The following is a 12,544-nucleotide window of genomic DNA, read 5'->3' as shown; positions in this document are numbered from 1 at the left end:
TCAGATGCAGCTCTTCTCCAGATCCTTGGCCGATATCGTTCTCAGAGAGTGAGAGGAGAGGAAAGGAGGAGGGAAGGGCATGGCTGAGGGAGGGGGAGACAGGCTGGGTGGCACAGAGATGATGGATGCAGTGCTGGAGACTGAGCCATAACCAGCTCTACGCACATCAGCTGTACTGGAGTCAGCAGAGGTGTGAAAAAACATGGGGGGAGGGTCCATCGGGTCTGTGGTCAAATCTGTGGACGGAGAAAATTAACTTCACATTTCTAGATATAGTTATAGACGTAAACTATTTAGCAGCTGACAGTATAGGCATAGAGCATAGTAAAGTTGGTCGTCATGGCAGCAACGGTCCCTGAATCAGTGTTTGTGTATTTAGGTAACTGTATGAATATGTCTGCTTTGTGTTTCTACTCTTTAGCGACACCAGACAACATAATTTATTTGTGCTGGTACTACTTCCAAGAATTAGAACAAAAATAAACATGAAACACGTTTGCTACTTTCCTGTGACGCTTGACAACAAATGATGGACAAACCAGAGAGAAAAGAGATCAGATGTTAACGTGTTAAAATTATTCTGAATGGAATTAGTCTCTGCCTATGAGAAGATGGTTTCCGTTTAATTTTTTTAGCCCCTCTGAGAAAAGTTTATCTGTATACATCTACGGGGTTTGTAGTTTTCTTGTTATGATAACACTTTTTAGCCTAAGAAGATATTTATTTGAATCGCCGAAAATAAATATCGCCTTACAAATAGACTAAATGAATAACAACAATAACTAGAAAAGAATGGCGGGCTTTTTTAGAGTTCAATCCTCTGCCGAAACACAACAGTCCCTTTTGATTAAATTGAACTCTACTCCACTCCAATTTATGCAAATTTGATTGTAATATAGTTTTAAAAGCCTTGTTTATTGCGGTAGAGGTAAAGTGGCAGATGCTCATGGATCTGATCCTTTATCTAGATACACTCCAAAGCTGGATGATTTCTTCTTTGGCCCATGCCCCACCCTCCCACTCACTGTCATAACAATCTGTCTAGTGGTTTGTGTGTGACTATTTGTGCATGGCTTATTTTGCATGACTTAAAAAAAGTAAAATTAAAGTCCAGAATCTGGCACTAAATCCAAATCCTCTGCAGAAATTAAATGGGTTCTTCTTTCCTGCATCACCAAACTAAACTATCAGGTAGTTTGTAATAGATGGAGGTGATGAAAAGACACCCATCTTCTAAATGAAAATGACTGGAAAAAAAATTACAGGTCCATCCAAATACACATTCATATAAGCAACCCTTCTATAAAGTTTCATGAAAATCTGCCCCGTGTTTTTCTATGCAATCTTACAAACAAACAGACTAACAGATAAAAGCTCAACTTCCTCAGAGGAAGTAAAAATGTTGTAATACCTGAGTCGTCATCAAGCTGAGTGTGGAGGTACTGTTGTTTGGTGTAGAACTTGTTGTAGATACAGTACACTGCAGCCATCAGCGCGACGGTTCCAATGGAGGCGGCGATGAACATGCCTACCTTTGCATCGTCTTTTCCGTCTGTGGATACAGGCCGTCAGAGTGAGTGAAAACTGGACTAAAATGTGTTGATACTTAAATGCAACTATTCTACACGACATACATGTTTGCTTTGTATTTAAATTAGTGTCTTCCTCTTTCCTGAGCAGGTTCCGCAGTTGTGGTGGGGGAGGAGAAGGATGTGGAGCAGGAGGAGGTGCAGCAGCCGGGACCTGATGTGTGCTGACCTTCTGCTCAGATTGCAGGGTGCTCTGAGAGCAGCTCAGTGGAAACACCAGCAGCAGGCAGAGAGCAGCGAGGCCCGTCATGTCACTCATACACTGGTGCACATAATAAATACAAATAAGAATAAATACGTTAGTGAAAGTATTACAGTTACCTACTAACTGAAGGTAAAGTTTGCATTTGTTAAAGTGTGTTTTGCCAAAGATTTTTAAACATATAACTAACAAACAAACTTTAAATTTAAATGCTGATGATGCTAATTATCTTGTGTGTTGATCCAGTCAGGCTATATTTTCATTATAAATCAATTATTATCTGACATTAGCAATAAATGAAAATAATTCCATATAGTTTTTTAAGTGTGGTTTTATTCCAATCTACGGTGAGTTCAAGGTCTGTTGTAGAAAAGAGATGCACCATACAAAGGCAGCCTGAGGGAGGTAAACAGCGTGAAGGAGAGGTGGAATCCACCCTCCATACAAACATGACAAAAACATACCACACCCTTTTCATCATTATTATAAACTACTCAAATGAACTATATTAAATATTGTCCACATAAACTGATTATCTGTTTTGTAACATTTAAAATCAATCTAGACTTGTTTTTACCTGAGGCCAAAGTGAATTCATGCTTCTCCTGCCGGGTGTTGGTCGTGTCCTTTCTGGCTCTGGCTCACTTATGTGAGTTTGCATCCAAGACGACTGCACTCCCCAGACTCCCAACACGTCCACTGGGACACCTGAGTACTGTTCCACACATTTAAACAGTCAATGGATCACAGTGCTTGTTGAGACAAAAGAAAGAAGTGATAAAGAAAATAAAAATAACCTGATTAATCTTTATTAGTTTTATTTTTACATTTCGAAATTGTGTGCCAGCCATCTAATTCAACAGCAAACCAAATGAAGACGTTCGGCAGAGAACAAGCGTCACAGGAGCAACAGAGCTCCCACTGACATGATGCATTCAAAATAAAAATAAAGAAACATGCAAAATTATTTTGATCATGATTATGGCACAATTTCTTTTCTGTGGAAAGACGAATATTGTTTTTGTCATAATCATGAATTTGTTCACCTGCTAATGATCAAGCAAATGGATGCTCTATTTATCCTGATAATTAGAATTTATCAGTAAAAAAATTCATTTTCTTTTGGTTGAATATTTCACTGTCATTCTCCTTTAAATGAAGCTTAATTTCCAACATCTAACCTTGACATTCTGACGTTTGGCACGTAGAGCGGACTAGTTGGGAGTTGTTTTTTCCATAAGGGCAGGTTGTGTTCCACTCCTATGTGCACGGCCTGGTAAGGACGAGGCTGAAAACAAGATAAAGAAATACACCAGTGGTAGCAACGCAGTAATCATTTTTTAAACCACCTGCCTATGTGACTTTTTTTAATTACTTAAAATAGCTGAAATCAGTTATAAAAGTTGGGATTCAAACATTTCACAATCTGGACAAAACCCAGGTCAGAACACGCTGATCTTTACTTTGCTGCTACATGTTGTTCTTGAACACAGCTGTTAGTCCAAGCCTTGCTAGACAAACAGCAATGCTTTAACTTCCCAGGCAGATAAAGGTGCAGATGGGCAGCGCCACACGATAGGCGTGTTTTGCTGTAGAAATGTCCTGAAGCGTATCCACATATTTAGTTTCATAACCACCAAATGGTTATATGGAAGAAATTGAAAATTAAAAAAATTACATCAGTGAGTCAGTGTTTGACAACTCAGGTGGCTGATATTCTCAAAAGCAGTCCGGATTAGCGAGACTACCTTGAAATGACTCGAGTGCTCTAAGTGACAGGATACAACAAAACCTTCTGCATTAAAAACGTCAAGAGGTTTGGATGAAAAAGAACTCACTTTACCAGCAAATACTTTATTTCATTTGTACAATAAACACTTGAAATGTAGAAATTATTTACATTCAGATACAGAAAACTTTTTTTTAAAAAGAAAAAAAATCTATACATGTTAATATATATAAAAAAGTCTTTTGTTAATCTGTAACCTAGAACTACATTTTATAGTCAATATATACAAAGAGTAGCTATACTACTGATGAGTGAAACTGATTTAGGCTGATTTTTTAAAATGACACTATATTGGAATGATATGTACTCAAACTTAATCTGATTAAATTTGAAACCCCTTAGTTAAAAACAATCAAAAAATTGAATGTTGATTTATTTTTACAGCAACTCACTGTCAATATTTAAAAATACACCTTAACAAAAAAGAAGCACAGAACTACGAAGGCATCATTAGAAAGCAAAAGTGAAATGAAATAAAAATTTTTTTAAAAAGTACATCCACTAAAATATAAAGATGCAATGTAGGCCCTGCAACGATGTGGCAACTCATCCAGGTGTTCAAAGCCTCTCACCCGAATTCAGCTGGGATGGGTTTGAGCATAATCCATGACATGCATTTTGGATAAGTCTTCAATGAATAAATGAATGAATGAATGATTGGCACATTCATTTTTATGGCTTGACTAAACAAGAATGGAACATATATTCTGTAGAAGTCAACCTTTCAAAAGCATGCATGCAGATATAAAAATTTGAGAAATCTCACATATTTTACTATATCTTAAAAGTTTTTTTTGTATTATCTACACATCGACAAAACAATTTTGCTTAAATTAACATTTAACATAAATAAACAAGGCAGCAGGATGAACAGTTCTGTAGGAGTCTACTGATTGCGCTGCTTTCTGGCATCATAAAAACAAACATTGTAGAATCAGACAAACATCATAGAAACAGAAAAACATCATAGAAACAAACACAGCAGAATAAACGTGTCTCGAGCCTGACTTGATACCACAACGAATAAAAATTAACTGATTATGGACAATAAAGATAATAGACAATAAAGATAAAGCCAAAAGCTGCACTACTGACTCTGTATCAGCTGTTGGATATCAATCTGGTGTAACACGGATCCACCTCAGTGGCCTGCATGCAAGGCAGGGTTTGGTGCTTTTAAGGTACACTCATGGCTGTGAGGCTGACCTGGGTTTTTAGAGTTAATGGCAGAAAAGTCAGAGTGTAAACTTAGGGTGGATACTAGGAGGTTAAGTTCAGTTTCCTGGTTGGCTGAATGCAAACGTCAAAGCTGTTCCTTTTAGCTTTTACATCATCCCACAATGGAGACCAACTGTGAGTCCTGCGACTTACTGGATTGTATTGCATTTTAAATATCTTATCATGTACACAAACACACACGAGTCGGAGGTCGCTGGGGTTTGAGCTAAAGGGATGTGATAAAAATGTTAAAATGCTTATACCTGAAGTAAGAACACGTCTAACAATAAATTGAAGGAACACACAAGTGGAATTACAGTCAGATCTACGTGTGTGTGTGTGTGTGTGTGTGTGTGTGCGCGCATTAACGGTCCATCATTTCCAATGTGTAACAGCGTCCACAGTTTATGAACAGGAGTCAGCCATCCCGTTTCTCTGGTTCAGCCTGGACATGTCAGTCATGGGGGTTTCAACCTTGTCATCGGTGCTGACAATGCGATACTGACCAATCTCTGTGTCTCTGGCTCTTTGCTTTGTTCTGTCCCGTAAATGGCCGTGAATCAAGGCCAGAGGGATGGGCATCAAAGCAAATATGATCAGAAGAGACAGCATGGCCAGAGCCCAGCCAGGGTACTGCAGGTGCTCCTCGACCGCCTTGGAAGAAAGGAATCATTAAAAGAACATTCACCACCAATTACTACCTTCACAGAAGGAAGTGAGCATGGAGCTACCGTGATAAAACAACCAGTTCGCTTTATTCCAGATCAAACAAAAGCAAACCCGTTATGTTTTATTTTCCAGACGGATATGTTACCTTTTCTCGGTTCCATGCCAAGTACGTGGGATATTTGATGAACATAAGAACCGCTGTGGCTGTCAGCATCCCTAGCATAGCAAGTAAGGTGATGTATTTCCACAAGTACTTGTAGATCACACTGGGACGCCAGCCCAGCATTTCTTCAATGTCGTCAAGGAATCTTCAAAAACACAAAAACATTCAAAATCTGCCCATTTTCATAGACCAGACTGAAAAATTGAAGAGAGGGAAGTAATATTTGCAAGAAAGATCTCACCTATCGGCTCCATATAACCACGACACGCTGATGGTCTCAAATACCACCACAATGATGAGGGGCAAAGTGGCAGAGTAGTCATCAAACATGGTCACGAAGTAGTTCCCACAATTCTGGGTGAACAGCAGGCCGATTATAAAGCCAACAATGCAGCTGAATACTGCAAATAAATAAAGCAGAAAAGACATATTAGGATAAAACCACTTTTGTCAGTAATAACAAGAGGAACAGAAGCTTACTTGTGAATTTGGTCTTGTTGTTGGCCAAGACCTTGAAGCGGTCGGTAAGTGGGGCGATGATGCCCTCCATAGTTCCAAACATGGTGCTGAGTCCTAAGTTGAGCAGCATGAGGAAGAACAGCGCCGACCAGAAGGGACTTCCAGGCAGGAGCGACATGGCCTCTGTGAAGGCAATGAAGGCCAGGCCTGTGCCATCTGCACCCTGAGGACACAGTTTTAGTTTTACACACAGCACATCAAACACAACAAGGTCCATCTAAGCAAAGACACATTAGTTACCTTCTTCATCTCTTCTTCCAAGTCACACTTTGTTAAATTACCCGGGAATGTACTTCCATTCTGTTTGAACCAGGCACTGTAGCTCTCTACAGACATGGTGCCGTTATTGAAAAAGTCTATTGGAATCAGGTTTTTGTCCACATTTCCTCTGTGGACTTCATCTGACATTATCTTCAAATTACTAGCAAAAGAAAGAGACAATAATGTCACAAGTAGCATACAGTAAATGAAAGAAGACGTCAATCTGAGGAAAAAAACAAAAACAGAAACCCTAGAATCAGACATACCTCTTGATACACTCCATGACCTTTCCTTTGGCCCGGAAGCCAAGCACCGAAAACACCACAAGAGTAGCGAGCACAGAAGTCAGGAAGTTTATAGCTGAGACTGTGTACGCGTCACGGTGGCAGTTGTTGTTCTTAGGATTGTAAGACGAGTAGGCGATGATGGACCCAAAGCCAAGGCCCAACGCGAAGAAGACCTGCGTTACTGCCTGCCTCCACACCTGAATGTCGGCCCAGATTTCTGGCTACGAATTAGCAGAAAGAATAAAGTGTGTCAGAGAAATATTCACTTCTGGATGTGTTTGCACTCGACCAGATATTTTCTCTGATACCTTTGGGTAGAACATGTGGGTGATTCCCTCGAAAGCCCCATCCAGCATGAGTCCTCTAATAAGGAAGCAGATCAGGACAACATAGGGGAAGATAGAGGAGAAGTACATCACCTAGAAATGAGAAAATATCATAGCATCAAAAAGCTACCAGGGGCAGACATTAAGTGATTAAGTTTTGTCTTGAGAAAGCAACACATTTGGCTGAAACACACAAAAATCCTGTTTTTTTCAGAGGATTATGCCAGGACTGTAAAAGTAACACAATTCATAGGATTATAATAAAAAAATTATGTGGTCCCAGATTAACAAACTTATCACTTGTTATCTATTGCTTCAGTTGAAAACAATCATTACATAAATAGCAATTCTGGTCAGCTATCTTTCTTTTTTCCTGTTTCAGTTTATTTTAATTCAGTATACTTTAAAGAAAACATATTTCTGGAACCATAGATTAACAGGGGAAAAATTCTAAACATGACTGTGGGATGGTTCCATAGGAGATTTGTTTTTATATTTTAGTCTAGAAGACAAAATAGCTATTTAAAATCTTATTGAAACCACCTGATACTAAGTGGCTGATGTGTTTAAGGAAAAACAAGTATAAACTGGGATGAGTCAATGCTTAAATGTTAAACTCCAGAGACTCCATCACAATGAACTCTGGAATCTAAGCCTAACACATGACTTGGATTAGACCAGACTAAGAACATCGAAGCAGTCAGGCCCAGGGGGAAAGACGTGTTGGAACGTCAATTTTCCAATCATCATTTTCCTAGATCTACATCATTACACAGACGTGATGTGATGTAACTTGTCTTGTAACTGTCTGGGATAAGCAGTCCATTAGCTGGAATAAGGTACATTTAAACTTTTTTAAAACCGCTTCTTTGAGGGTAAACACAACTCTCTGAGTAGCCACAGTAGATCACTGTTACCTTGACGGAGGTCTTGATGCCCTTGAACATTCCCAAGCAAACAATGGTCCAGGCTGCCAGCAGACAGCCGACGATGTAAGGGTTGAAAGAGCCTGTTTCGTCGATGGAATCTGTGATGTCTAAAGCTTTGCGGTACCAGAAATATGACGTGGGGGAACTCTTTTCACATTCTTTTACTGGTTTAAAGGGGGGGGGGGGAATAAGTAGGGTCATCAGTCTCTAACACGATAACAATTTAATAAGTACAATTAGCATCAAGTTTTGACATCTATTTCTCTGTGTGTACCTGTTACATTATCTTGTACTGGACATGTTTCCCAAGGTAAAGGGTGCTGGAATGAGTTCCCAAGATAGAAAAGACTCCATGCGAGGATCACATTGTAATAGACAGCCACAAAGAAACAAACCTGAGGACAATTGAGATCAGAATAACCAAGTCAGGAAGAAAAACACATGATTTTTGGAATAACTTTAAATAACATTATCTATATTGGAAGGTGTTTGAAATACAGCTGACTGAAAAGAGGACACGGTGAAAAAAGAAAACTAACCGTACAAGTAGGGTTGATTATCCAATAATTTCTTACCACACAGCTGGAGTAGCCAATCCCTATGAGTTTGGGGGAGATGAACTTCCACACTCCGATGCTGCCCTGTCGGATGGCCTGACCCGCCGCCAGCTCCAGGAAGAACAGGGGGATGCCTACGACCAGCATCAGCAGCACGTACAGGAAGAGAAAGGCTCCTGGAGAGAAGAGATGATGGCACTCGGTCAGGGAATGCATGCTACCTGAAAGATCACCTCCAATTTAAAACAGCAGGTCCTGTTTTAAACTGCAATTACTAAAAAAAATCATAAATAAAAAACGCTTATGATAGAAACGCATTATCCATTCAAAACTTTTGGTTTTTGTTGTGCTAAACGCTCAGCATGAAGTTTCATGAAGGCCAAATAGTTTTAAGAAAATTCAAACAAAAATATCATTTAAATCTGTTCATTATTTGTGAACGTTAATTACATTACCATTTGACTATTCCCACTAGAAATCAAAAACTTCGAAAAACATGGGCTCGTGGTGAAAGTCGTAACAGGAAGCACTCACCTCCTCCATTTTGGTGGCACAAATAAGGAAAGCGCCAGACGTTGCCGAGCCCAACACTGAATCCAACTTGAGCCAAAAAGTATTCTATTTTACTGTTCCACCCATCTCGGGCCGCAGGTTCAGAGGAGTCCTGCTGCCCGTCTTCAACAGCGTAGCCTCCAAACTCTGACTCTGCAGTATTGTTATCGTCTGCTGGCAACGGCTGCTTCTCCATCTGAAACAAGGACAAAACAAATGGATTTTTATTTTGCATCAAAGTCATAGACTATGCAGGTTTAACATCATTACGTTCATTTGAGTCTTCATATTAGCTATTTATTTAAGTTATTTAAAATATGTTATATTCATTCAACTTTTTTTTTTTTTTTACTTTTAAGCTGCTGAAGTGAAATTTTTTACAACATGCTTTGCTTGACATGAAGGACTTACAGCCACCACCTGAACTACTTAAGGAAACACTAACATGTTAACTCTTCTTTTTCTAACCCACGTGTAAAATAATCCCGGATTATAATAGTGGGGGTCTAACAAACATATCTGCACATGTTTCAGATTACTTTGAGAATTTGGGTAATGGAAAATACAAAGGCTCATTTCTTTAATATTTTAAAGCGGTGGTTTAACAATCCAATTACCGACATTGTCAGATAATAAACGAAGTCCTTAAATGAGCATTGTCTCTCTAAAGTCGTAACTGTAATAAACATGTTGGTTCATTAATAGCATTTATGATACCAGATCCTGCATCGTTGTCTTGAATCAATAGCAAGGAGCGCCTCCAATGAAGAAGACTGACCTGGTTTGAGAAGTTTTTTCTTGTCAGCAGGAGATAGACGACACCCCGGATCCAGCAGATAAAGCACGATGTGGGGGTAACGCTGCGTTCTCACGGCTGTCCACAATAAAGCTAACACGTGTAGTTGCTGGTAGAACGACCCAAACGGAGGAAAACCACCGCACGACCCAATTTATTCTTCAGTTTCCTCTTCTAAATATAATGTAACACAAGAAGAACGTACCCTCAGACGTCTAATTGATATAACGGCCATTCATATACTCATAAAGTACACAAATGAAGCGGGAATCCCTTGACAACACCACATTCTCACTACTTGGCCTCGCTTGCTTGGGTTTTCTTCCGCGTGATGCAACACAATGGGCTCCACCCCTCTTACTACAGTGGTGAGTTCAAGGGCTGCTCGAAAACTCTACACCTACGACGCGAATAGACCTAACAGATCACAGAGACTACCGTGACATCGCACATCCAAGATGAAGTTCGAGTGACCCGTGAATGTCTCTTAGCACCGATTCATGCGTAATATACAGTACATGAATGTGGAAAGACGGCAAGTTATTTAGTAAAAAATGAAAGTGGGGACCCCTCCGACGTGTTTCACAGACTTTTATTACTTAATAGCGATCGCCTATGATGGACAAAACATTATTTTTCAAGACGTAATTGACTCACTGATCAACATTAACACGTGGCACATACTCCCTTTCTACACCAAGAATGACGGACATTATTAACTTGATAATTTTTGTCTTTTGCTTCATTTTAAATCATGAAAACAAAGCTGATGCAATCAACTCCTCCTATCATGAAGCACAGTTTCACGTGGTTCCTTGTATCATTTTACCAGTGAGTGTTATGTCAGGTTCTGGAAAAACATTGTTTTAGCGCTAAAGTTCTCCGTCTATCTTTATTTACCGCGGGTTCTTGCAGTCCCGCTGACATTTCAGATGGTTCCCTGGAGCGCAACAGAAAGTCTTTCTTAAACGCGATCTCTGCCACGTATGCTTGTTTTAGAAGCGCATGAAAAGAGGAGTCTATAACACCACTACTATCCCGTTAAAAACATCACAATCTATGCTATTGGAAATAACAGCTTGTATTTTTTTAAGAACTTTTAAATACCTTGTGGTCTCAAATAGGTGATATCCTTGACACTTGTCCCAGGTGTCCTCTAAGTCAAATGACCAGTAGTATCCTTTCGGCAACTCCGCCTTGCCCCTCTATTGGTGGACGGGATGGCGACAATTCACCTTCCATTTACAACTGTTATGAAATGTGACACCCCACGCCTCAGTATTAAAACTCAATGAGCCCCGCATTACGCATTGTGATTCTTTTTCTTTTATTTGTTTGTTTGTTTGTTTGTTTTGACTTGTCACGAATATACAGTTAGAGGCAGGCCAAACCACACTGGAGCATATAAGCAGGATATTTAAGTGTCAAAAGTGTTTTTGATGATGGACCCCATAAATGCGCACGGTCCCTCCCAATGGGGAGAAGTTTTTTTCTGGTGGACTGTGACAACCTTTTCACATTTTATTCTTTTCTTTTTTTTTTTTACATATTTGTCACCCTTCGAGCCAGATATTAAATTGCGTGGTCGTTTTAGTGACCTAGTTCACCAGACTGTCAGGTTAAATGCAGTCCCCACACTCCTATCTGAGACGCTCTCAGCTGGATTATATGTGTTGTAGTTCCTCATTGTGTTGGACCAGGTAACTTCCTCTGCCTTCAAACTCAGTCATCTGCAGCCCTCTTGTGGCATCGAACTGCATCCCGCAAATTTCCATCGGGATGAGTATCTGTTGGCGCAGCTTTCCAAAATTGGACTAAATTTCTCAATAAAGTGTTGTGGGTCGGTTCCTGACTCACAGAGGTATGTTACCCGAGCATCAGGTAACATGTATGCAGCGTAAAGGTTTGCAATAACTGACTTCCTTCAACCCACTCTGATGTATTCTATATAGGAGGACAGGGGTTACCCATGGCAACAGAGGCTGCTGACCGCTGACACTGAACCAGCCCCCCCCACCCCCAAGACTTCAACTGTGCTTTTTCTCGTCGCCAGGAACACTGAACTATTGGTACTTTATAGTCCAAGTTTCAAAAGAAATGGAATGTTTGTTCAGTCCACCAGAAATTTAAACAAGTCATGCATCAGCAAGATTGGAAAAACCTGTCCATGCATTTACCTTCGATTGATGTTTTATTGTAATGTGCATTGACATGTATCTGTCAAAAATAAATAATACAGCAGATGAAGCAACAGACAATGAATGAATGATTAAAATTTTTAAAAAAAGCAGAATCCTTAATAAATACAGGAGGGTGGATGACACCAGACCAGTTCTTGGATCTCCTCACTTATGTTTCACACAGCCTTTAGCACTGAATCAATTACAGAACTTACTAAGTTCACTTTGCTGTAACTTTGACGAATGTATTTATTTCCATAACAGTTTATTTTAATCTTCTAAATGCATTTCACATTGTTTTACATTCTTGTTTCGAGGCATTTTTTATTTTCTGAAAAAACTTTGTTGAAATGTTGCAAACAAATGAACTCACCTCACTTTGTCTTAAAATTTACACTGACCTATATTTCATCTGGATATGTTGCTATTCAGAGTAGTAGTTCAGTTGCAGCCATTGCCCAGGTATTTCTTTTTTAAGTGTGTCCCAACAGGTGACATCATGAGTAA

The 12,544-nt window shown here is 39.6% G+C and overlaps 2 protein-coding genes across 4 annotated transcripts; both read right to left on the bottom strand.

The window, feature by feature from the left end:
* Positions 1-3,099, bottom strand: LOC137588849 (uncharacterized). The gene is made up of 5 exons (XM_068306154.1): positions 2,973-3,099; positions 2,369-2,506; positions 1,635-1,851; positions 1,412-1,552; positions 1-236 (listed from the first exon to the last, which is right to left on the bottom strand). Exons 2-5 carry the CDS (start codon positions 2,450-2,452, stop codon positions 1-3), a joined length of 678 nt encoding a protein of 225 aa, XP_068162255.1. The 5' UTR covers positions 2,453-2,506; positions 2,973-3,099.
* Positions 3,100-3,641: 542 nt separating this feature from the next.
* LOC137588214 (sodium-dependent neutral amino acid transporter B(0)AT2-like) lies at positions 3,642-11,036 on the bottom strand. 3 transcript variants are annotated; one of them, XM_068305149.1, is made up of 13 exons: positions 10,965-11,028; positions 9,840-10,031; positions 9,044-9,257; positions 8,528-8,685; positions 8,227-8,347; positions 7,941-8,116; positions 7,006-7,116; positions 6,677-6,918; positions 6,390-6,570; positions 6,111-6,312; positions 5,872-6,031; positions 5,613-5,775; positions 3,642-5,452 (listed from the first exon to the last, which is right to left on the bottom strand). In XM_068305149.1, the coding sequence occupies exons 3-13, from the start codon at positions 9,255-9,257 to the stop codon at positions 5,204-5,206; spliced, it is 1,977 nt and encodes a 658-aa protein (XP_068161250.1). In that variant the 5' UTR covers positions 9,840-10,031; positions 10,965-11,028; the 3' UTR covers positions 3,642-5,203. The 3 variants fall into 3 exon arrangements, with proteins under 3 accessions (XP_068161250.1, XP_068161251.1, XP_068161249.1); XM_068305150.1 differs by lacking the exon at positions 9,840-10,031 and having other exon boundaries at positions 10,965-11,036; XM_068305148.1 differs by lacking the exon at positions 10,965-11,028 and having other exon boundaries at positions 9,840-10,725.
* Between the last annotated feature and the right edge of the window lie 1,508 nt (positions 11,037-12,544).

Source organism: Antennarius striatus, chromosome 21 (assembly GCF_040054535.1).
Source record: "Antennarius striatus isolate MH-2024 chromosome 21, ASM4005453v1, whole genome shotgun sequence".
In the NCBI taxonomy this organism is placed as follows: Eukaryota; Metazoa; Chordata; class Actinopteri; order Lophiiformes; family Antennariidae; genus Antennarius; species Antennarius striatus.
Note: the sequence above shows the minus strand (reverse complement) of the source record. Positions and strands in the feature narration are given on the sequence as shown.